Source organism: Microtus oregoni, unplaced genomic scaffold (genome assembly GCF_018167655.1).
Source record: "Microtus oregoni isolate MIOR12 unplaced genomic scaffold, Mior012 000010F_ref0000083, whole genome shotgun sequence".
NCBI classification, from domain to species: Eukaryota; Metazoa; Chordata; class Mammalia; order Rodentia; family Cricetidae; genus Microtus; species Microtus oregoni.
This window is the reverse complement of record NW_024543069.1, coordinates 37132306-37154755: the sequence shown is the minus strand read 5'-3', so window position 1 is coordinate 37154755 and position 22450 is coordinate 37132306. Positions and strand designations below refer to the sequence as shown.

At 42.7% G+C, this 22450-nt stretch overlaps 2 protein-coding genes across 2 annotated transcripts in view; both read right to left on the bottom strand.

Moving 5' to 3' along the window:
* Nucleotides 1–134: 134 nt before the first annotated feature.
* On the bottom strand, nt 135–7282 carry Ccna2 (cyclin A2). The gene is made up of 8 exons (XM_041659124.1): nt 6914–7282; nt 6006–6249; nt 3346–3458; nt 2961–3184; nt 2026–2233; nt 1303–1416; nt 958–1091; nt 135–714 (listed from the first exon to the last, which is right to left on the bottom strand). The coding sequence occupies exons 1-8, from the start codon at nt 7097–7099 to the stop codon at nt 666–668; spliced, it is 1272 nt and encodes a 423-aa protein (XP_041515058.1). The 5' UTR covers nt 7100–7282; the 3' UTR covers nt 135–665.
* An 863-nt stretch (nt 7283–8145) lies between these two features.
* The window catches only part of Bbs7 (Bardet-Biedl syndrome 7), a 33549-nt gene continuing 19244 nt past the window's right edge, over nt 8146–22450 (bottom strand). Inside the window, exons 12-20 of the mRNA XM_041659121.1 lie at nt 20720–20794; nt 18300–18365; nt 17201–17340; nt 14354–14518; nt 11983–12092; nt 11779–11882; nt 11533–11656; nt 9329–9474; nt 8146–8526 (exon numbers count right to left, since the gene is read on the bottom strand). Coding sequence (XP_041515055.1) covers nt 9341–9474; nt 11533–11656; nt 11779–11882; nt 11983–12092; nt 14354–14518; nt 17201–17340; nt 18300–18365; nt 20720–20794 — 918 coding nt within the window. The 3' untranslated portion in view covers nt 8146–8526; nt 9329–9340. The remainder of the gene's footprint in view (nt 8527–9328; nt 9475–11532; nt 11657–11778; nt 11883–11982; nt 12093–14353; nt 14519–17200; nt 17341–18299; nt 18366–20719; nt 20795–22450) is intronic.

Below are 22450 nucleotides of genomic sequence, written 5' to 3'. Positions count from 1 at the left end.
TGGGTAGTTTTTTATTTGAAAACCCATTATAAAAACTGAACTTTTTGATAAATTTTGTCTTTAACATTATGTTTTGAATAAACTTTCTGTACAACTTTTCTGTTGCACAAAATCTTATTTGTTAAAGTTGACAAATAAAATAGTTGAGTAAACTACCACAGCATACGTAGAACTGAATGGGTCTGGGGATCACTACATACTTATTTTATAACCAAGTCAGCAATTTGGTTTAGTTGCTTAGAATAGTCAATGTCAGAATTTGAAGATCCATTTCCCTGAAAGATTTCAGTTTTAGCATGCCTTTTCCACCCCCACTGAACAGTAACAAACCAAGTTAGCTTTTGTAAGTGACATTATCAGCCTTAGTTTTTATCTCAAATTAACTTTGACTTGCAAAGATTTCCAAATCAATTTATTCTTAATATCCTGACAGTTGGCAGCACCAAATGTTAACAAAACCAATTAAAATTAGCCAAATATCTAAGATAGACACATGTACAAAAGATATACAAATTAAAACCATTTAAAAAGCAATGGATACCATAATTTGTCTGTGGCTATACCATTTACATTCTGAAATGATTGTGAAATTAAAACCCAAGATAAAAACTGTCCATTGTGAACTCTGAGTGACTCCCATTCTAAACAAAGGTAGTCCTGCATTCTTACACATTTAGTGTCTCTGGTGGGTTGAGAAGTGAAACACCATGATACCTGTTGAGTAGGGAAGAAAACAAACAAATTTATAAACATTGATGTACCCCCAGACTGAAGAAATGCTATTTCCATTTGACTAGACTAATGATTGTAGAATCATTTGATACTCAGAACACGTGCACCTGTTCCCTTACCCACCCTAGCAGATGCCCAGGGGGAAATGCCAGGCACAGCAGCTCCCAACATACGATTACTGTCATGCTGAGGCAGCTGTGGCAGAACAAATAATCTGATTCTTACTTGGAAAGCTTGTACTTTTCCCTTATTGACTGTTGAGCATGCTGTGGTGCTCTGAGGTAGGTCTGGTAAAGATCCATGAGACAAGGCTTAAGACTTTCCAGGGTATATCCAGTCTTTTGTACCAGCGATTCAGGCTACAAAGAAAAGACAACCATTGAGTTTTTAGTAACAGCACAGGGCACTGACCACTGCACCTTAATCTTGCACTAATCTTTAACATGTTCAAGCTCACTCCATCTTTTGACCACTTCCGCTGCTAGCAGCAGGCGATTGAAGTAGAGCTTTCAAATTCAAGTTTACAGCTACGCTTTCTGCCCAAACCAAACTAGCAAGTGTAATACGTACCCAGCTTTGTCCTGTGACGGTATAGAGTGCTAAATGAAAGGCGGCTCCAGCAATAAGTGACGGCAAGTACTTTAGGTATGGGTCAGCATCTATCAGACTCAATTCTCCCAAAAACTGGAATGAAACAAATAGCTCTAAAATCACAAGTTCTATCCTTACATCCTGATCTGTTCTTCCCATCTTTGATGTTCGCTGGTTCTGTGTCAGCCCGGGGAGAATTTATCCAATGTTTTGCTCCATCTTCAGTTGACATTTCTGCCCCCTAATTAACTTAAAACATCTACCAGGATGTTGTCTTTAAACCACTAGTGTTTTTCTGACATGGTTACTTGTGGATTTCCACTGGGAAAATTCTCTCCTGGACCTCTCAGTCCCTTTCCACGAACACCAAATATTTAAGTACCTTACATATAAAAGATACACCATTTTCGTACAATCTAGTGCTATATACCTAGGATATTACTAAATAACTTATAATAATAAATAAACAGCACAGATAATAGTTGCATCGTGTGTTTATGGGCAGGCACCTTAAATGCCTGTTGGCTGATTTCATAAGCACAGAACCCAAAGAGAGGGCCAACTGTATTATGTTTCTTTTGCTAGCTATAGGTTTTTCTGTGTATTGAAACTGAAAATACTTAATCTCTTAAGCAATGTTATACAATGAAACCAGGGCTAATTATGACCTAAAAAAAAAAAAAACCTCATAAATGAACTTACCATTGCTAAGCTTTCAACTTTGCAGTTTGCAGGCTGCTGGTGCAGAAAGTATTGGGTAAGAAACTGATTTACTGTTGGAGCAGCTAAGTCAAAAGCAAGGACTTTCAATACGAGGTGCTCCATTCTCAGGACCTGCTTCTTGGAATAGGTGTCGTCTGTAATATACACAAACTCTGCTACTTCTGGGGGGTATATTTCTTCAAACTTTCTACAACAAAAGAAATTTTAAGTGAGTTTTTTTTTTTTCTTCAAAAGCAGGCTTTGTCCTCATCTAAAATGCTTGGGCTGTACAGACTCAAAACTCACTTCCATCAACCACATTCCCACTGACAGTTGACCATCTCTGGTTGAGATGATCGACAGCCAATCAGCCAGTGAGGGGCCTCAGGTATGTCTCCTATGTGGTCGAGGAAATGATTTGTAAGTTTTCCAAAACGGAAAACAAGGCCAGAGTAGCTGAAAATTTAGATAACCTATCATTTCAGGAAAATAACGTCTTACCTTTAAATATCGCTTTTATGCTCAATGAAGGGAAAGTAGTACTTTTCCTCCAGGAAGCACTTTATTGTTTAACTTCTAAGTTCTGATTTAGCCCATTCAAGGCCCATGAAACCCAGATCTAGAAAGTTTTATGTTCTAGGCTAGAAAACAAGTTTCACCCTCTACTCCCAGAAGCCCCCACCTACTAAAGCTGTCAGTGTTGAAATGTTAAGAGTACAAAATCTAAATTTATTCCCTTCATTACAAAACAGTGAGAAAGCACTGAGACTCAGGTTCAATTCTCAGCACCAGCAATGGTGGCTCATAAAACTGTCTTGGGATCCAACGCCCTCTTCTGGCCTCAGCAGGCACTGTACACATGTGCCACAAACCACCCACTAAAGTATAAGTGAGGAGGGGTAGTGAAAATGACTGTGAACTAAGTAACTACTTACGAAGCCAGCAGCATAGCAGCAGTGCCTACAAGCTGAAGCTTCCCTCTTAACACAGACATGGAAGAGAGGAACCGGTCAATGTAGTTCACGGCCAAATGCAGGGTCTCATTCTGTAATTTATATTCTTCTCCCACTTCAACTAGCCAGTCCACAAGGATGGCCCGCATACTGTTAGTGATGTCTGGCTGCTTCTTCATATAACCCACCTTAGGTTTACATTTAACCTGAAGGAAAACTCAGCAGTGTTAAATATAATCAGGTCACTTTACCATTCACAATGATGCTATTGACTTTGTGATACTATAAACTTTAGCATTAGAGAACTCACTGCTAAATGTCAACATTATCCTCTCAACTTCATTCAGTAGTTTTTAAACAGTCTTACCTCCATTTCCCTAAGGTATGTGTGGATGTCTTCATGGTAGTCGGGTACTTCATTAACACTCGGTGGCTTTTCGTCTTCCAAGACAATAGACATATCCATAGCATGTGGTGATTCTGCGTATGACATCGATACCAAAGTATTTATCTCTCTGGTAAAGCAACAGAGTATCCTATTCTGGTCTTAGTATTTCAGTCTCTATAGCTTTAGTATGAACTTAATTCAAAAAAAGAAAATAGACTACTAAGAGGACTGAGAATTACCTTAAGTATCACCTTCCACAAAAGATGAATAGATATGGACTTCCCACAGAGCAGGGAACCCTGATCGCTCTTTGGGCTGATGAGGGAGGGGGACTTGATTGGGGGAGGGGAAGGGAAATGGGAGGCGGCGGCGGGGAAGAGACAGAAATCTTAAATAAACTAAAAAAAAAAAAAGATGAATAGATGATACAATGGTTCTGTGAGGACAGAGCAGGTAACAAAATTTTGAAATAATTTGGGGGCTGGAGAGATGGCTCAGCGGTTAAGAGCATTGCCTGCTCTTCCAAAGGTCCTGAGTTCAATTCCTAGCAACCACATGGTGGCTGACAACCATCTGTAATGAGGTCTGGAAAGAATATTGTATGCATAATAAATAAATAAATATTTAAAAAAAAATTTTTTGAAATAATTTTTTGTCTTAAGAGAGAATTGCAGATCTCAGAGGCTGATGTATTCAAACCACAATCAGGGAGTGACTAGAATCAGGTAAATGTTGTATTAACAAATGTTAGTAAACTGTAAGGGATTTGGTATTTGTGAAAATAGGGTCTCAGCCAGGTGGTGTTAGCACACGCCTTTAATCTCAGCACTTGGAAGGCAGAGGCAGGCAGATCTCTGTGAGTTCAAGACCAGCCTGGTCTCCAAGAGCTAGTTCCAGGACAAGCTCCAAAGCCAGAGAAACCCTGTCTCAAAAAACAAAAAGAAAATAGGGAGGGTCTCATTCTGTAGCCCAGGCTGGCCTGAAATTCACTCTGTAGCCCGGGCTGGCCTAAAATTCACTCTGTAGCCCAGGCTGGCCTGAAATTCATTCTGTAGTCCAGGCTGGCCTGAAATTCACTCTGTAGCCCAGGCTGGCCTGAAATTCACTCTGTAGCCCAGGCTGGCCTGAAATTCACTCTGTAGCCCAGGCTGGCAATCTTGCCTCAATGCCCTGTGTGCTAGTTACAGGCATGAATCCATTCAGTTGTACTTTTTACCATTTAAATTATCTTTTGAAGTAAAGAATTTCTTTTTTTCCCCCCTAGAGAATGTTCAGTTAAGAAAAAACAGCCAGGTAGTGGTGGCGCACGCCTTTAATCCCAGTACGGGAGGCAGAGGCAGGCGGATCTCTGTGAGTTCAAGGCCAGCCTGGTCTACAAGAGCTAGTTCCAGGACAGGCTCCAAAGCTAGAGAAACCCTGTTTTGAAAAACCACCCCCGCAAAAAACACACACTAAAAAATTTATGTAAAAATTATTCCCATACCCTTCTTCCCCATCAGAAGAACTAACTAAACTAAAGGGAGCTGGGGAAGATAGGCGGCTTAGACAGTGCCTGATACACAGCATGAGGGAGTAGTTGCATTCCCAGCACCACATAGAAGCTAGATGTGTCTTATCTGGAACCCTAAGACTAAGGAAGGAGAGAGGGTCGAGAACAGTCAAGTCCTTGGAGCTTGGCGGTCTGCCAATCTAGCTAAACCAGTGACCTCCAGTGAGACTTTTTACATCAAGAAATGAGATAGAAAAATGGTGACAGATATCCCAAAGTCAAGTACACCTCCGGTCTCCACAGGTACCAGCACGACAAGCATACCCCCCCCTTCCCTGACACACAGCGTAAGGCGGAGAGTGCAACACTTTGACAGAGATATTACACCTCTGGTCTCCATACAGGGAGACCATAGCAACAGCAGGGCTGTCTGCAGCAGCTGTTCTGCCTTCCTTGTGCATCTGACGACTTACATCATATAAGCAGATTGATTTTAAAGGGATGGCAGATACCACAATGCTTCAAGTAACACTCTCAGGGGTAGCGTGTTAAGACATGAGTCATAAACACAACTGAAATTTATTCTCCCAGCCAAACACTGATGAGGTCAGATTAAAATAAGCATTTAAGATCTAATTAAGATTGATACAGTTTGCAGTGCCCTCCCTGCCTGTTAAGGATGGGTCCTTTTGTAGGTCAGTAGGCCTGAGGATTAGCCATGAGATCTGAGAAACCCTTATAGGCCCATTGCAGTAATCTTAGCTCACTGTGTTATGATCAAGTAAAACAGTCTTAGTTGGGCATGGGGGCGCATGTCTTTAACCCCAGCACTCAGTGAGGCAGTGGTGGGCGGTTCTCTGTGAGTTTGAGGCTAGCCTGGTCTACAGAGCAAGTTCTAGAACAACTAGGGCTGTTATACAGAGAAACCCCATCTAGAAAAACAAAAAGAGACATAGCCTTAACACTGAAATTATCACTAACCCAATCAAATAACTAATTTCTTAGTTTGATAAAGAACTTTAAGTACCGTATGATGTCACAGGCCTATAATCTAGAAATTTGGGAGACTAAGGCAGGCTGGTGTGAGCTCAAGACTTGCCAGAGCTACAGATTGAGATCCTGTCTCAAAAATAAAAGGCAAAAACCTTACCAAAACTATCATCCATTGGATAATCAAGCGGCACCAGCGGTTTTCTGGCTCCAGGTAAAGAGACAGCTGCATTAAAAGCCAGGGCATCTTCACACTGTGTTTCTTTATGCTCAGCTGGCCTCTTCTGGGTCTCTTCTGCTTCATCCACATGAATAGTAAAGGCAGGCTGTTTACTGTTTGCTTTCCATGAAGGACCAACAGCGACATGTTCATCGTTTACAGAAAGGTCCTTAAGAGGTGCAACCTAAAAAGGAATTTTTGAATAGAATTTTTGCCTTATTGCCCTGTGGGTCTAGGCTTTTATTCTTAAATACTCCATTAGGAAAAATAAACTTCTTGAGGCAAAGCCCAGATAAATAACAGTTTGAGTAAAGCAAGATAAAGAGTGGATAAATTTGTCAGTCGTTCCTACAAAGGCTGATTGAATTACAAACTAGTCAAGGCTCTAAGTTTAGGGGAAAGTACTGATTCACAACTTTAGCCCCAGGGTGGAGCGAAAATGCAGGTCTGGCTAAAATGGCGGAATTTACCAAGCAAAATATTGCTTTCTATCCTTCCCCGAAGTGGAGGTAATCTGTGAAGCAGATGGTGAGGGGGAAGGGATCTGGACCCTATCTATGGCAATGTCTTTCAAAGTGGAGGGAAAGGGACACAGCTGGGCGAAGTCGACACGCGGGGGCATCGCTCGGTATGACCCCGGGCATTTTTACAAAGAAGCCACCACAAGTGCTGAAGGGCAGCATACACGGGTCGGCAAAGCTGGCGGGGCTATTGGCACTGGAAACCCCGGGGCCGTGCAGACTGCAGCCCGACTCCCCCTAGAAGGCGCAGCGTGCTCTCTGCCCCTCTCGGCTGCTAAACCGAGGCCCGCTCCCGCCCGGCCCTCCCCGACCCTAGCCCCCCTTTACCCGCCGAGTCTTGAATCTCTGCTGAGGCGCGTTTCCCCGCGCGTTCCCGGCCTTCAGCGCTATCTGCGCCCGCGGCTGCTGGGCTGGCGCCACCTTCTCGGGGTTGACATTCTCCTGGTCTTCCTGCTGCAGCGAGAGCAGGGCCGAGCCCGCCTCGCGAGCCGACGATCTTGAGCTGCCCGGCATCGCGGCTCCGGTGGGGATCGGTCGGCCGCAGAGCGTGCACTGCGTCCGCCGCTCCCAGGCTCTGCGCGAGACCCTGGCGGCCGACGCGGGGAGCAGGCGCTGCGGGCGGGAGGAGCGCGGAGCCCAGTGGCCGCGAGCGAGCAGCGCGCCGGCTGCCGGCTGTTCGTGCAGTTCAAGCAGCGCGCGACTATTGAAATAGACCAATGAGGGCGCCCGAGGCCCGTGACGTCACCAGGAGCGCCGGGTGCCGCGAGCGAAGGCCCGACGGGAACCTAGCTGGGCGGGCGCCCGAGGACGCGCCTGCGCGAGGGAGGAAGGGCGGGGCGGGCGCCAGCCTCGGGCGGGTTCCCGCAACTCCTGGCGTCTGTAACCCCGCGGCTCGCAGGAAGCAGGGCGGGCCAGACGAGCCCTAGGGCCTCCAAGTGACAGCGTTGTCGCCCTCACTCAGAAGGCACCTACCAGAACACACACACACAAGCACACACTCTCCTCTCTGTCTCTCTCGCTGTTTATTTTTGCATCACCTCTCCAGGATATATTTTTTTGGTTTGTTGTTTAATTTTGAGACAGGGTTTAATAATGCAGCCTGGATTGTCCTGCAATTCACAGACGTCTGCCTGCCACGGCCTCAGGAGTTCTGTGCCTGGCATTATTCCAGGAAGCTTTTTTCCTCCCCTCTAATAAAGATGTGATCAATTTAAAATGCCAACTTGAGCTCTTGTTGATAACCATGAAACAAAATGGTGTATTAGAAGAAATTCAAACGTTTGTTAGTTTTGTTTACCCTTGGTTATGATATCCAACAAAGCACACCACGAAGTCCTGTGGACCCAAATAGATACTACATTTGGAAATAACGTGCACGGTGGTGTGTACCTTTAACCACAGAGCTCTGGATCTCTGAGTTCAAGGCCGGCTAGGCCTACATAACTAGTTCCAAACCAACTATATATTGAGACACAGTCTCAAAAAGTGTTCATATGAAAAACAGGGGCCTGGGTGTACCAAGAAAGCCTCCAGAAAATATAAGAAAAAAAAGTGACCTTATTAAGACCCAACATTTATGCCTTAAATGTTTACATTTAATATTTAAGAATCGCACACAAAATATAACAATGTAATTACCGTTTTCTAAAAAAGGCATAACTATCCTTTGAAAGCAAAAGACAGCTGTTTCCCATTATCTTTATAATATCTTTAGACTTTAACACAATATTCTCCTACAGATGTATAAAACTTCTATTGCTTGAAAGTCTCCGGAACATATAATAAAAAGTAGTTTCGCGGATACCGCCATCACTCTTCACTTGAACACTTTAAAGCTCATCTGGTTACATCCAGGAAGTCCACCCAGGATCCCTCCAGTCTGAGAGAGCTCTGCTTACTTCGCTGGCCAGTCTACAGCACTAAGTAAAGTATTTCACAGCCTGCAGGAGGATCATGTCACCATGAAAGAAAGAAATGGGGTGTGAATTCATTCCAAATCCTAGAAAAGCAAACTTATTTCCACCTCATGATAACAGAGGACTGGGGTACACTTATAAACTTGCCCAGCCTTATAAAATTCTAGCATGGCCCCTTACATCAGCTTCATTTAAGTGGTTGAGGAGTTTACAGAATGGTCAGGAAGACCAAACAAGTAATGTGATATATAAAGGGAAAATACAGTATAAAACATGACGTTTGTACACTTATGTGTATTTTATATAAATGGCATTTTATTTTCCAATTCTCAATTTAGAAATTAAAATACCATTTGTCAAAAAGTCGTTAATAGCTCTTATAATCATTCTACTTATGTTTGTTTTTTTTTTCCCCCAAGACAGGGTTTCTCTGCATAGCTCTAGCTGTTCTACAATTCACTTTGTAGACCTCGAACTTACAGAGATCCCCTGCCTCTGCTGTGATTAAAGGTGTTCGCCAGCCCCTACCCCACTTGTTTAGATTTTTGAGACAAGGTCTTCTGCTCTATCCCAGGTTGACTTGGGCCTTACTGTGTTACGTAGGCCGTCCTTGACCTCCCAGTTAATCCTCTCTCCTCAGCCTCAGAGTGCCAAGAATTCAGGCAGGAGCCATCACACCCAGCTCCACTTATGTTTTAGAAATAAAATTCTCTTCATTCCAGTAAGTAGGAGCCTCACTTTAATTATGATATCACAAATGCTCCATGTATGGAGAGTGGTCCCTCCTCACCACTTTCTGTTTAGCAGACTGCGCTGTAGGCCCTACCTTGTTCATCCTTCATGCGGCATCGAAGAAAGAAATCAGTGCATTCTGGTCGTAGCTGTCAAGAATCTCCAGTAGAACAGGCACTTTAGTTTTTACGTTCGTGCCTTTGAACTTAAATTTATCTATGAAAAGATCAGTAATCATACCTATAAAGAAAAACGTTATTTCCTGTCATTGATGAGTTATTTAACAATGCACTTAGTACTTTATAATCACTGACATGTCATTATTCAACATATGTAAATCTTGAAAAGGTTGGCCTTTATAAAAACAAGTATGTATATATGTGTTTTAAGCAACATTCAAGACACAAATATTTAATAACCTTTCTAACAACTGGTTCAGACAACCACTGCCAGCCATTCTGAATCACTGCTGGTACACACTTCATCGCAGTGATGTCTGTTCCACCAGGAAGCTTCAACTGAACGAAGACACTCCACCTCCATGCTTACTGGATTTATAGGTCAGGGGCAAATTATTTCACCTCTGAGTTTCCCAGATGTAAAGCAGGAACAAGCCAGGTAGTGGTAGCGCATGCCTTTAATCCCAGCACTCGAGAGGCTGAGACAGGTGGATCTCTGTGAGTTCGAGGCCAGCCTGGTCTACAGAACTAGTTTCAGGACAGGCTCCAAAGCTACAGAGAACTTTGTCTCAAAAAACCAATAAATAAATAAAATAAAACAGGGATAGTTCAAGTTGTCAGTCATTTATACAAGACCCCGGAGACAAGCAGATTTTAGGAATAGAAAAAGGAGAAAAAGAATATACCATGGGTGGTATTGGGACTCAGTACAATGGGACTGAGTGGCAACAAATTCTGATAGCAAAATGGCAATATTTTGGCAATTAAATTTATAAGTGATTATGTATTTTGCACTAAACGGAATAAAAAAGATTAGAAATTGACATCATGTCAGAGTCAATCACAGTAAGGCACATTTTGCTGATAAATGATTTACAAAAGCAAAACTCTGATTTTCAAAGCCTCTTTCTGGATTTTGGAAGCATGGGTAAGAGCTGGTAGATCTACAACACCTTCACTTCAGGATACTGTAAAAGAGATCCTGTGCGTGCCATACAGCGAGCATTAAAATATCCGTGTTGTTCCTGTAGGAGGAAGACTGCAGGCAAGCGGGACAAGTGACGGCGGCACAGGGAGAGACAGTCCTGAAGGCTTAGCCGCTCACTAGCTATGTGATGGCAAACTTTCCTCTCACGTCTGGATAAAGAATACTGAAAATCATCCACCTTGTAGAGCTGTTGCAACAGTTAAAAATCCCCTGGAAGCCGGGCGATGGTGGCGCATGCCTTTAATCCCAGCACTCGGGAGGCAGAGGCAGGCAGATCTCTGTGAGTTCGAGACCAGCCTGGTCTACAGAGCTAGTTCCAGGACAGGCTCCAAAGCCACAGAGAAACCTTGTCTCAAAAAACAAACAAACAAACAAACAAATCCCCTGGGAGGCGGTGCCGTGCTGCCTGCGTGGCACACAGTGGGTCTCCCAGGAGGACTGCAGACAAGCCCTTTGCTGAGGCTGCTCCTCCCTCCCTCCATCTCTGCCTCCACTTCCCTTCGTCTTTTCTCTTGCTGTCATAAAATCTATAACATACCCAGCTCCTCACCAAAGCAAAACAAGTTTTAAACTGTGGATTTAAGCATCACATAAATATCCCTATGGAGGTTTTACATGAATAGATTACAATGACTACATTTTTACAGCAGCAACAGAACCTGAAAAAGTCATCTGTGAGAAATGAAGTGTGGATGGTGAGGTCTTGTGGGTCGAAAGACTTCTTCACTGTGCTCGTAATAATTCCACTTTCTCATTTACTTGCATTTCTTTTTTTGTTTGTTTGTTTTTCAAGACAGGGTTTCTCTGCAGCTTTGGAGCCTGTCCTGGAACTAGCTCTGTAGACCAGGCTGGCCTCGAATTCAGAGATCCGCTTGCCTCTGTCTCCCAAGTACTGGGATTAAAGGTGTTTGCCACCACTGCCATATCACCCAGCTTACTTGCAAAGTAAAAAATGTTAAAATGTAAGGCTACCTTGGCAAAATACAGAAATACTTTGTACAGTAAGCTGGCTGACACAGGCTCAGGACAGCTGTGATCTCTGCCAGCTCCTTTCACAACTCTTGGGCTAACAAACTGCTAAGGAGAAAGAAGTACAGCAGCTTGTGCTAGAAAGGTCCACTCACCACTCACCATAGAGCCTTTCAAGGTGTGCAGGCTGCTTTTTGTATTCTTCTTGTAGGTGATCTGCCTCTTCTAGAATACAGCGGTATTCTGGAATCAGGAAGTTCGTATTACCTTCATGAACCTGCAATTCCTTATTTAAAAAAAAAAAGAGAGAGAAGCACCTTGGTCAAATTGTATATTAAAGTATTATAACTAGAAAAGCCAGTGCTAACAATCACGCTCACGGTCCCACGGGTGCACGCACATCCTTACCTTTAAGGCATCAATTAACTGCACTTTCTTAGCCAGAAGCAACTGATACTCCAGCTTTGGGTGGATAAGCTTTAGCGTGTGCTTGACTGACACTTCGTTTATCTCTACAAGAAGCGGGCCAGGCAGCAAAGTCACTTTCATGAGAAACATCGCTATTATAACAACTGTAAAAAACTGGATGAAGGAAGGGTTTTCCTTTTTTACCGTATGATATGTTGAGATTAATTTTCCTTTTTGTGGCTTCTTTAGAAAGCACATCTTTTAGGATGGATATTGTAGAAATGTTGTCAGATTTAAAAACTCCTTCTCCTTTCCTACAAAATCAATGTATTTTTACAAAGAAAAGTTATAGGAGCGAGTGGTCTTGTAAACACGTATTTTTGCCTAGAGTTTAATTTAAATTTCACTTGACTTAAGATGAGCTGTGTATAACATTAACGTGAAGCAGACTAAACATGTGTTCTATCCTTCACCATACCAAGGCAGCCTCTGAACTAAAACTAAAGATCCTGTTACACACAATCCTCCTTAGATGAGAATATTTAAGTACCCCATTTAAAACTGGTTTCATTGTGGACGTTAATATTGCCAACAACTAACCTCATATATAAAATGTATTTAGAATTGCTTATTTATACACATACATAAATACATTTTTATTTAATGTATTCACACAAATAAACTATAGTATTACTATATGCTTTATCCTTAAAATAAATCTGGCATCCAACCTGGACTAGAGATACACCTGTTGTCTTTAAGGCCTAGCATCCACTGCCACGACTTATGACCCCAGGACCCATAGTTTTCTTTAGGAAAATCTACTTCCCATGCCAGGAAAAATGGAGAACACTTGTAATCCCAGGAATCAGAACATCCCCCCCCCCCAAGGACAAGGGTAAATTAAAATGGTCCACACTGCACTTTTAGATATTTGGGACACAATGAAAATTTCAAATCTAAGCATCATGGAAATTAAATTCAAAGACATAGAAAACAGTTTCAACAACATCACAGCAGAAAATTCCCCAAGTTAGAGGCAGTTAGGATGCCAAGCAGAAGAGAACTTCCCCTTGTCATTATAGTTAAAGGACTAGATGTTCAGAACCAAGAAAACACACTGAAAATGTCGAGAGAGCATCATCAAATCACATATGAAGCAGGCTGAGCAATACAGCAGGGTTTCCAAGCGATGCTTTTAAAAGGCTACAAAGTTACAACTTTCAAGTTTGGAAAAAGAATAACTGTTAGCCCAGACCACTACCTCCAGCAAAGCTACCAGTCATAACTGAAGGGGCAAGAAAAGTTTCCCATAGTAAAAACAATTCGTGACCATTAAGCCAACTCATAGAAGATACTAAAAGAATTCTGACTGAAGAGAAACACAAACACATCCATGGGGCCACAAAGGAAGAGTAAACCACTCATGAGTAATGGTTAAGTAGGAGAGAATAGGAAAACACCAAAATACTGCAAAATCAACAAAAGGACAGGCAGGAATACAAACTTTTTAGTTAAAAATCTAAACATTAGTGTTCTCAATTTCCCTTTCATCGGTCACTGACTAACGGAAGGGGTTTAAGGGCAGGACCTCTCTACTGTTGTCTCTGAAGCCCACACCTTGCCATTCAGGACCTCTCTACTGTTGTCTCTGAAGCCCACACCTTGCCATCCAGGACCTCTCTACTGTTGTTCTGAAGCCCACACCTTGCTATCAAGGACCTCTCTACTGTTGTCTCTGAAGCCCACACCTTGCCATCCAGGACCTCTCTACTGTTGTCTCTGAAGCCCCCACCTTGCCATTCAGGACCTCTCTACTGTTGTCTCTGAAGCCCACACCTTGCCATCCAGGACCTCTCTACTGTTGTCTCTGAAGCCCACACCTTGCCATCCAGGACCTCTCTACTGTTGTCTCTGAAGCCCACACCTTGCCATCCAGGACCTCTCTACTGTTGTCTCTGAAGCCCACACCTTGCCATCAAGGACAGAGGCTACTAGAGGTTTAAGGAAAGAAACCTGACGCCAAGCAAACAAGGAGCCAGCAAGCCGTGTCACTGTTCTGAAATCTGACAAAACGGACTTTAAAGTAAAACTAGTCAGAAAAGGCAAAAATTAACTTCATATTGATTAAAGGAACAATCTGTCAAGAGGACACTACAATTCCAAACATACCCAAACAGAACATGGGTCCATTCTATGTCTAAAACAAATACCAATAGCGGTCAAGTCACAGGTTAGCCCAGCAAAATAACACAGGAGACTCCAATACCCCATTCTCATTGATTGCAAAAAATAAAGACATCTTAAATGACATCATAGATTTAATGGATTTAACAATCATCTAAAAACTGTAGGAAATTATATTTATAATTCAATATTTACTACAGATCTTATAGACATTTTACTGGGAAACATTAATCTTTACATATTCATCTTAATTCTATTTATTTAATAGCTTCTGTTGGACATTACCAATTTTTAATTACATTATTTTGAAATGATTCCTGTTTTAAAACAAATGAAAACTTTGGTGTTTTATATTGCCATTTATTAGCAAGGAATAAATCGGATTTACCTGTATACGCATTCGAGTTGTGTATCCAGAAAGGTATTCTGGAAGTAAAATGTCGCACATTCTCCTGCTGGAGGCTTTTCGGGAACTTCAGGCAGGCAGAACACCATCCAGGAGTGAATCTCAGCGAAGCTGAACTGGCCTGCTAGAGTCAGCGTGTTCATGGGCCTGCAAGTGAGCAGCAGAGGCGTGCACTTGTGTGTGGAGCCATGGAAACACTATACGCATACATTTATAAGCAGAATTTCAAATACGGCTAAACACTTTATTTCACTAATTTTTAAATTTGTGCACAGGGGCTATGTAGCCCAGCATCTTACTACACACACCAGGCTAACCTCAAATGCACGTCGGTCTTGCCTGAGTCTCCAAGTGCTAGAATTACAGGTATGTGCTATTACTGTCAGCTTTAAATAAATACTTCTAAGAGAAGTCTGTTTAGAAAATATTTCTTTATTTAATGTACGTTGGGCTTTGCCTGCATGTATGTCTGTATGACGGTATCAGATCCCCTTAACTGGAGTTATAGACAGTTGTGAACTGCCATGTGGGTGTTGAGAATTGGACCCAGGTCCTATGGGAGAGTAGGCAGTGCTCTTAATCTCTGAGCCATCTCTCCAGCCCCCTTAAAAAGAAGTTTTATGAAATTAATCTTACATATCAAACAATTGAACATTTTAATTTTACAGATAAATGTCTGAATGCTTGTCTATACCCATGCCTGTTTTTGCTAGGTGTCTTATAGTGAGTAGCTTCTTTCTCATCATAACAGGCTTTATAAGCTAATTGGGGCTATTCAGGTAGATTTGCTTGTTTGGAAATTTATGTAGTATTACATGACTACAAAACACATATGAATCAACTCAAGGAAATAATCAACATATTGTAAACTTTAACATCTGGGCTTGAAGTAGGGCAGACACAGATTTGAGTAATAATAAAAATAAACCCATTATTATGTCAAAGTAATGAATGCTAATAAATTATTTTTTTTTAAAAATAGAAAATATATAAGCACCTGGCAAAATACATGTCACAAAATATTAAATTACTATTTATCGCTTTCCTTTTTCCTTTGCTTAATCTCATGTTATCTTGTCCCAAAAAAGCTATCAGCATTAAGAAGCTTCTCTGGAATGGAGCCCAGAGAAGACACTGTGTGAAGATGTGAAGGAGAAGCCAGTATTGCTCTGGAGACCTCAAGACGTTAGAGATGCCAGAGGCATGGGATTCTGTAGTGGCATTTCAATTGTATTTTAATAAATAAAGCCTACCTGAAGATCTGAGAGTAAAACAGTTCCACTGGTCAGTCTTACAGACCAGGTTATGGTAATACAGACCTTCAATCCCGGTAACCACAATGACACGCACCTTTAATCTCGTTAGCCACCCTAGTGGTCACAGAAATCGGGTGGTGCATGCCTTTAATCCCAGAGGTGCGCATCTTTAATCCCAGCCCTAGAGAGGAATATAAGACTATAAGATGGGGAGGAGGGGGACAGATCTCAGACACAACCTCCTTCTGAGATGAGGGTTAGCATTTCAGACTGAGGTCGAGGTTAGGGCCAGTGGCTGGCTGCTTTGCTTTTCAGATCTTCCCGTTGAACCCCAATTTCTCTGAGTTTTTATTAATCATGCTGCATTAACTGAAGCTAAAGCTGCTAACAAGAAGTGTGTTGAAGTCAACAAAGCTGAAAGGGGTTGGAGGTCTGAAGAGCGTTTGACCTCAGACATGGAGATACAGAGTCTGGAGTTTGTCCAGCTGGTTTTTGGTCTTGTTTTGATCCAGTATTTCCTCACTATGCTCTTGTCCCTGCATTTTAGAATGGTAATGCATATCCTGGGCCATTATATGTTGGAAATACTGTGTTTTATTTTGATTTTTATAGGGTCTTACAGTTAGGAGACTGCATGAATTTCAGAAGAGACTTTGAACTTCTAAGCATTGTTGAGACTGTGATAGACTATGGGGACTTTTGAAGTTGGACTGAATGCATTCAGGGGGGCCAAGGAGAGGAATGTGATGGTTCGAAAGAAAGTGGCCCCCAAAGGGAGTGGTACTATTAGGAGGTGTGGCTTTGTTGGAGTAGGTGTTAAAGGAAGTGTGTCACTGTGGAAGCAGGCCTTGTGGTCTCATATATGCTCAAGTCATACCCAGTGGGACAGACCACTTCCTGTTGCCTTTGGATCAAGATCTAGAGTTCTCCAGCACCATGTCTGCCTGCATACCACCATGTTCTCCACAATGATGATAATTGACTAAACCTCAAAAATGTAAGCCACCACCTCAATTAAATGTTTTTCCTTTCTAAGAGATGCCATGGTCAGGGTGTCTCTTCACAACAATAGAAACCTGAACTAAGACACTGGGTATATCAACCACACATCAGGGTAGGTGCCATGCTATGCAGAAATCTGTCAAGACAAACTAGGCTCCATGATCATTTGGCTTTTTATTGTTGTTTAAGAGAGAGCGAGTATGTGAAATTGGGTGGACAGGGGGTTGGAGGAAGATTTGAGGGGTGTTGGTTGGGAGAGAGGAAAAATATGGCCAAAATATATTGTATGAAATACTCAAAGAATAAATAAAACATCTAAATAGGAAAAATGAAAATATTAAATTTTGTAAAAAGTCTTTGTTTGCTTTTCTGCCTTTTTGTTTGTTTGTTTGTTTGTTTGTTTTCCAGACAGGGTCTCTCTCTCTGTGTATCCCTGGCTCTCCTGCTGGCTCAGCAGGGAGAAACACTTCCTGTCAAAGCTGACAGCCCCAGTCCAATCCCTAAGACTCACATAGTGGAGGGAGGAGAGGACACCCACTTCCTAAAGAAACAGCACCCTCTCCCAGCCTACCTGTCGTGGTCAATAAAGTGAGTTCTTTGATGCAGTGATAGTGGTTTGATGTGGTACTGGCGAACCTGACAGGTTTTTGGTTGAATTCTCGGAGTCACATACGCCTGCAGTGTGCCATACTGGCCTTCAATTGAGCGAATCTGATAAAAGAAAAACTAGATGTCAGCTGCATAAATAAATTTTCAGATATTCACTTAGTATCAAATGCTTATGTCCAATCTCTCCTGGACTATCTGAGGGATACAAAACCTCTATCTATACTCTTCTGTCACAAGAGTATAGGAAAACTTTCAGTGATTCTGGCAGTCATTAACTAAATGAATCACCTTCTTTTAAATATGCTGAAATATTTACACATGAAATACAAGCATACTGTGTTTGCTTCAAAGTGACTTTAGGTGGCAGGTGACATAAGACAAGCATGCCACGTGCTGATTTTCACGTTTGGGATTTCCATAACAGAAAGGCTGGCAAAGCCGGGCAGGGTGGCACAGATCTGTATCCCAGTAATTGACAAGGTTCAAGGTCAGCCTGGGTTACAAAGTGAGACCAGATCTCATCCCACCACCCTTCTTCCTGACAGACTGCAGGAAAGCTAGAAAAAATTCCCTGTTGGAGGAAACTTCAAGAGCAGTAATTTTAGAGACAGCTACAGACTGAGTCCTAACAACAGAAACAGCGGCCGGGACAAACTAAAACCCAACTTGTCATTTTGGAGGTGCTACTTCAAAATGATTCATTTCGCAGAGAAATTTCAATACAGAGAAATGACAACACATATAAGACACACCAAAGGGAAAAAAAGCTCAACATTTAGAAAGGTAATAAGGCCAGAGAGATGGCTTAAGAGCGTGTATTGCTCTTCAAAAGTCCCGAGTTCAGTTCCCAGCCACCACATTAGGGTGCTCACAACTGCCTCCCATTCTGCTCCAGTGCCTTTGTAAGCACTGAACTCACGTGTACACATACACACACACACACACACACACACACACACACACACACACGCATGGCTAAAACCCAAAACTTGTCAAAAATTGCTCTTGGGCATCAGAAAATAAGAATACGATGGAAATAAAAGCAATTACAACCATTTTACCTTGAGCTCCAGCCGGGTGGTATTTGCCTGGCACCGATAAGTGGCAAGAAGAAAATTGTCGCTTGACTGGAAGAATTTAAAGATGAGAAACAACAAATACCATCAGCAATACTGTTTGCTATTTACTTGAATACCTATCACTTTAAAAAAAAATAAAGGTTTAGGAGAAGCAAAGGAGACAATGAGGAGGGAACCATATGCTGGAAGTGAGAGATGTCTTTCCACTTTTTAAAATATTTCAAATCTCCACGATAAGTATTCTCTCTTAAGAAGCCACAGTCCTAGAAACAAGCTTCTTTTCTTTTGAGACAGGGTTTCTCTAGGTAGCACTGGCTCTCCTGGAACTCACAGAGATCCGCCTGCCTCCCCAGTGCTGGGATTAAAGGTGTGTGCCACCACCGCCTGGCTAGAAACAAGTTTTAAATTAGCATAAAGTAAGCTTTTCAGAGAATTCCACAGTGATGTAATAAAGCAGGTTAATTGCTTTTTGTTTAAGGCAGGGCGCCAGGTATCCTTGATTGGCGTGGCTATGTGACCAGGCATGACCTAGACTTCTGGCCCTCCTGTGTCCTCCAGAGTGTTGAGATCACGGGTATAAACCAGCACCCAGGCTTAGGAAGTACAGGGTATGAGGGATGGCTGAGCGTCATCCCCAGGCCCCACACAGGTTAGTTTATTAGAGCAAACTCAGAATAAAAATATTTAAATTTATACCTCTTATTGTTTCATTGGGAGGGATGAGACAAGGTAGCTGCTAGTACCAAGGGTGACCTCGAGCTCCTTCCACCTCCAGGTGCTGGGACTATAGGTGTGGCCACAGTGACCAGTAACTGCATTGGTTTCTAAGCGAGCAGGTGCTTCACGTTTATCACAACAACACGTGGCAAATCAGGATCAGTGACCGAATGATTTACATTCCCCCCCCCCCCCCCCCCGGCTTAACGAAAAGAAATGCTTAATATGAGAGGGTGTCTAAAATAAACCCATCTGCTGGGTGTGGCAGTGCACACCTTTAATCCCAGCACTCGGGAGGTAGAAACAGATCTGAGTCTGAGGCCAGCCAGGACTATACAGAGGGTTACAGCCCAGCCAGGCTATTCAGTGAGATTCTGCCCCAACAGTAGAGAACTAAAAAAACAAAATTAGCCCCTCATACTTCACATAACTATCCACTGTAGTAATAGTTCATTTGTATTTTAATAAATAAAGCTTGCCTGATGTTCAGAGAATAAAACAGCCGCACTGATCGGCCTTACAGACCAGGCAGTGGTAACGCACACCTTTAGCGGAAGCAGTCACACCAGTCTGCCATAGCAACGGGGTGGTAGTGAGGCACGCCTTTAATCCCAGCCCCAGAGAGGAGACAGCTCTCAGATAATCTCATTCTGAGATTCCTGGAGGCAGGATCGCATTTCAGATTGAGGTAGAGGTAAGAGCCAGTGGCTGGCTGTTTTGCTTTTCTGACCTTCAGGTTGAACCCCAGTATCTGTGACTGGGTTTTTATTAATCGTGCTACAATCCAATTTTTCTTAGTCTGTTTTAGTTTTTTTCTTGTTTTCCTTTGGTGGTTCTGGGGCTCATGTCCAGGACCTTACACCGGCTAGGCAAGCATCCTAGCACTGAGTTAGAGCCCCATCCCGATTACTATCTACCACTCCCAGGCACCATCTCGTCTCTGGTCTGCCTTCTCTAGTGCCTCTAATCTGGGCTTCTCTTGTCCCTAAATTCTCTTCAGGAGTCACACCTTGCTCTGCAATGACTGCCGGCCTGCTAGTGCTAATGGAAAGAAGAGGTACAGTGGGCACATCCCCCAATCCTAGCATGATCTAACTATGAGTAGTTCACAGAGAGCGATGGCTCAAGGAAAGTCCACTGAATGATGGCTCCCTATAAGCATCCAGGAAGCTCAGAGTGTACCAGAAAGAAGGGGAGAAACAGGTATATACTACTGTAGGGCGGTGCAAACTGTAGCGTTTTCAAGAAAAACGTTGAAGAACTTCTTTGGCAGAAGGACTGCAGGAGAGGAGAAGCAGCGCCCGCTAGGGGTGGCTGGAGCTATAAGTACGAGTTGAAGCAAGAAAGGCTTTCTATGCACAATGAAGATCCAGACTTACATCCAGCAGGAAACGGGAACCTCTCAAAGGCTGAGAGATATGATTCAGTGGCTTCGTGCTTTACAAAGACCTCTCTGGGGGCAGCTATAGGGCCAAGAGTGAGTTAGCAGAGGGGAAGCAAGAGGAGAGCAGGTAAGAGTTTAGGGGAGCCTAGGACAGGACCCAGGAGTATAGGGCGGGGCCTCAGGGTCAGGAGAGGGAAGGGCACAAGCAGGTTAGACCAGAAAAGCCAGTAATGAAGGAAGCAGTAGTTCTGACAGTTCTTACAGACTTCACTCAAGACATGAAGGCTTTGTTTTAACTCACCTCTGTGTCACAGCTGCTAAAGCTCGCCACAGCAGAGTTCTTATCCACGTCAAGCAGATCTATTGGGACGTCACTCTAGAGCAAATACGTAAAAACAAAAAACAGGTTCAGAAGGAAATGTTTGCACGAAGGAGTTCTAGTTCGTAAGTCTTCAAATTTGAGAGTGCAAATGCTTTTAATGTACTCTTCTCCTTTCCTGGTGTTGTTTGAGACAAGCTTTCACCATGTACCCTGCTGACCTAGAACTCTACCCACAGACCAGGCTGGCCTTGAACTCACAGAGATCTTCTCCCTCTGCCTCCCTGTTGCCGGGATTAAAGGCGTGCTTCATTCCTGGCTTCTTCATTTGTAAAAAAAAAAAGGGTCTCACCAGGGAGTCTGGCCTTAAAACCTAGGATCCTCCTAAGAATTCTGAGGGGGAGATTATGGGTGTGCAACACCATGCCTAACTACTGGTTCATATTTCTACAAAGTAAATTCAATAAAGAATAAATTTCTAAGTAATTGTTCTTTAATATTTGGGTTATCAGAAATCAGAGAATACTTTCTTATCTCTTTAAAGAATCTTCCTGCTTTTGTTTTTATTAGTGAAAAGAGGTTATCACAGGCTTTAATCATGGGGTTATTCTGATTATATCAATTACATGTGTATACATGAATATGTGCATGGAAATACACAGGTGTCGTCCTTGGTCATTTTCCACCTTAGCTTTTGAGACGGAGTCTCCACTAAATCAATTACTTAGAGTAGCTGAGCAGAAAGCTCCAGGCACATACACATCTCTGCCTAGCGCTGGGATTACATAGACAGCCACCTATACCTGTCTCTGCCTAGCACTGGGATTACATAGATAGCCACCTATGGATCTGAACCCTAGTCCTCATGCCTGCACAGCCAGTGCTTCAGCAACCGAGCCATCTCCCGAGCTGACAGTCGGTTTTTATCAAGCCAAATTTCACCTGTTACACAAGCATATGATTTCAGCAGAGAAGTTTCTGAGAAAAAGCTGCTGCCGCCCTGTGGTGCCTGAGACTGGAGCTCCTACAGTGCTTCAGGAGCGGAGCCTGTGAACTAGCACGATGGAAGAAGGCTTCCTCTATTAATTAATAATCTGATTCTTCACTGTATCTTTTGGACAGATAAATTATCTTCTTCCATTTTGATACCATTCCATTTTTATGGGCTTTTCATCTAATAATCTTCCATCTATCCTTTTCTATTTCATGGCTATATCCTATTTTAAATAAATTAACCAAAAAAATAGTTGTGAGTTACCCATAAGTACTCCTAAATTTCACCCCTTCAGATTATCTCCTTCGCCTCTGGTCTCCCTAGAATCTGCTGGGTTAATAAGGAAGTGGCCACCTTAGTATCTGGAGGATCAGAGAGCACTTTTTACAAAGGATTAAATATTGGAGCCTTCCCTGCTCTTTTTGAGGCAAGGTCTCACTCTACAGTTCAGGTTGGCCTCAAACTTGTAGCAGTCCTCCTGCCTCAGCCTTGAGATTGCTGCAATTACAGCCCACAACCTGGCTCCTAACTTATACCTGAGTGTTCTAGGTGACATTATGGTTGAGATTATCCCAGAGGGAGGCCAAAGAAGGAAATTCTGGTGTCCTTTCTATTTTTTCTGGAAACTGAAGTTCACACATTTTTGGTTATTGAGTATACAATAAATAAAAGGTCAAGATAAATCTCAAATAACATATAAGTAAATTGGCTACCTAGCA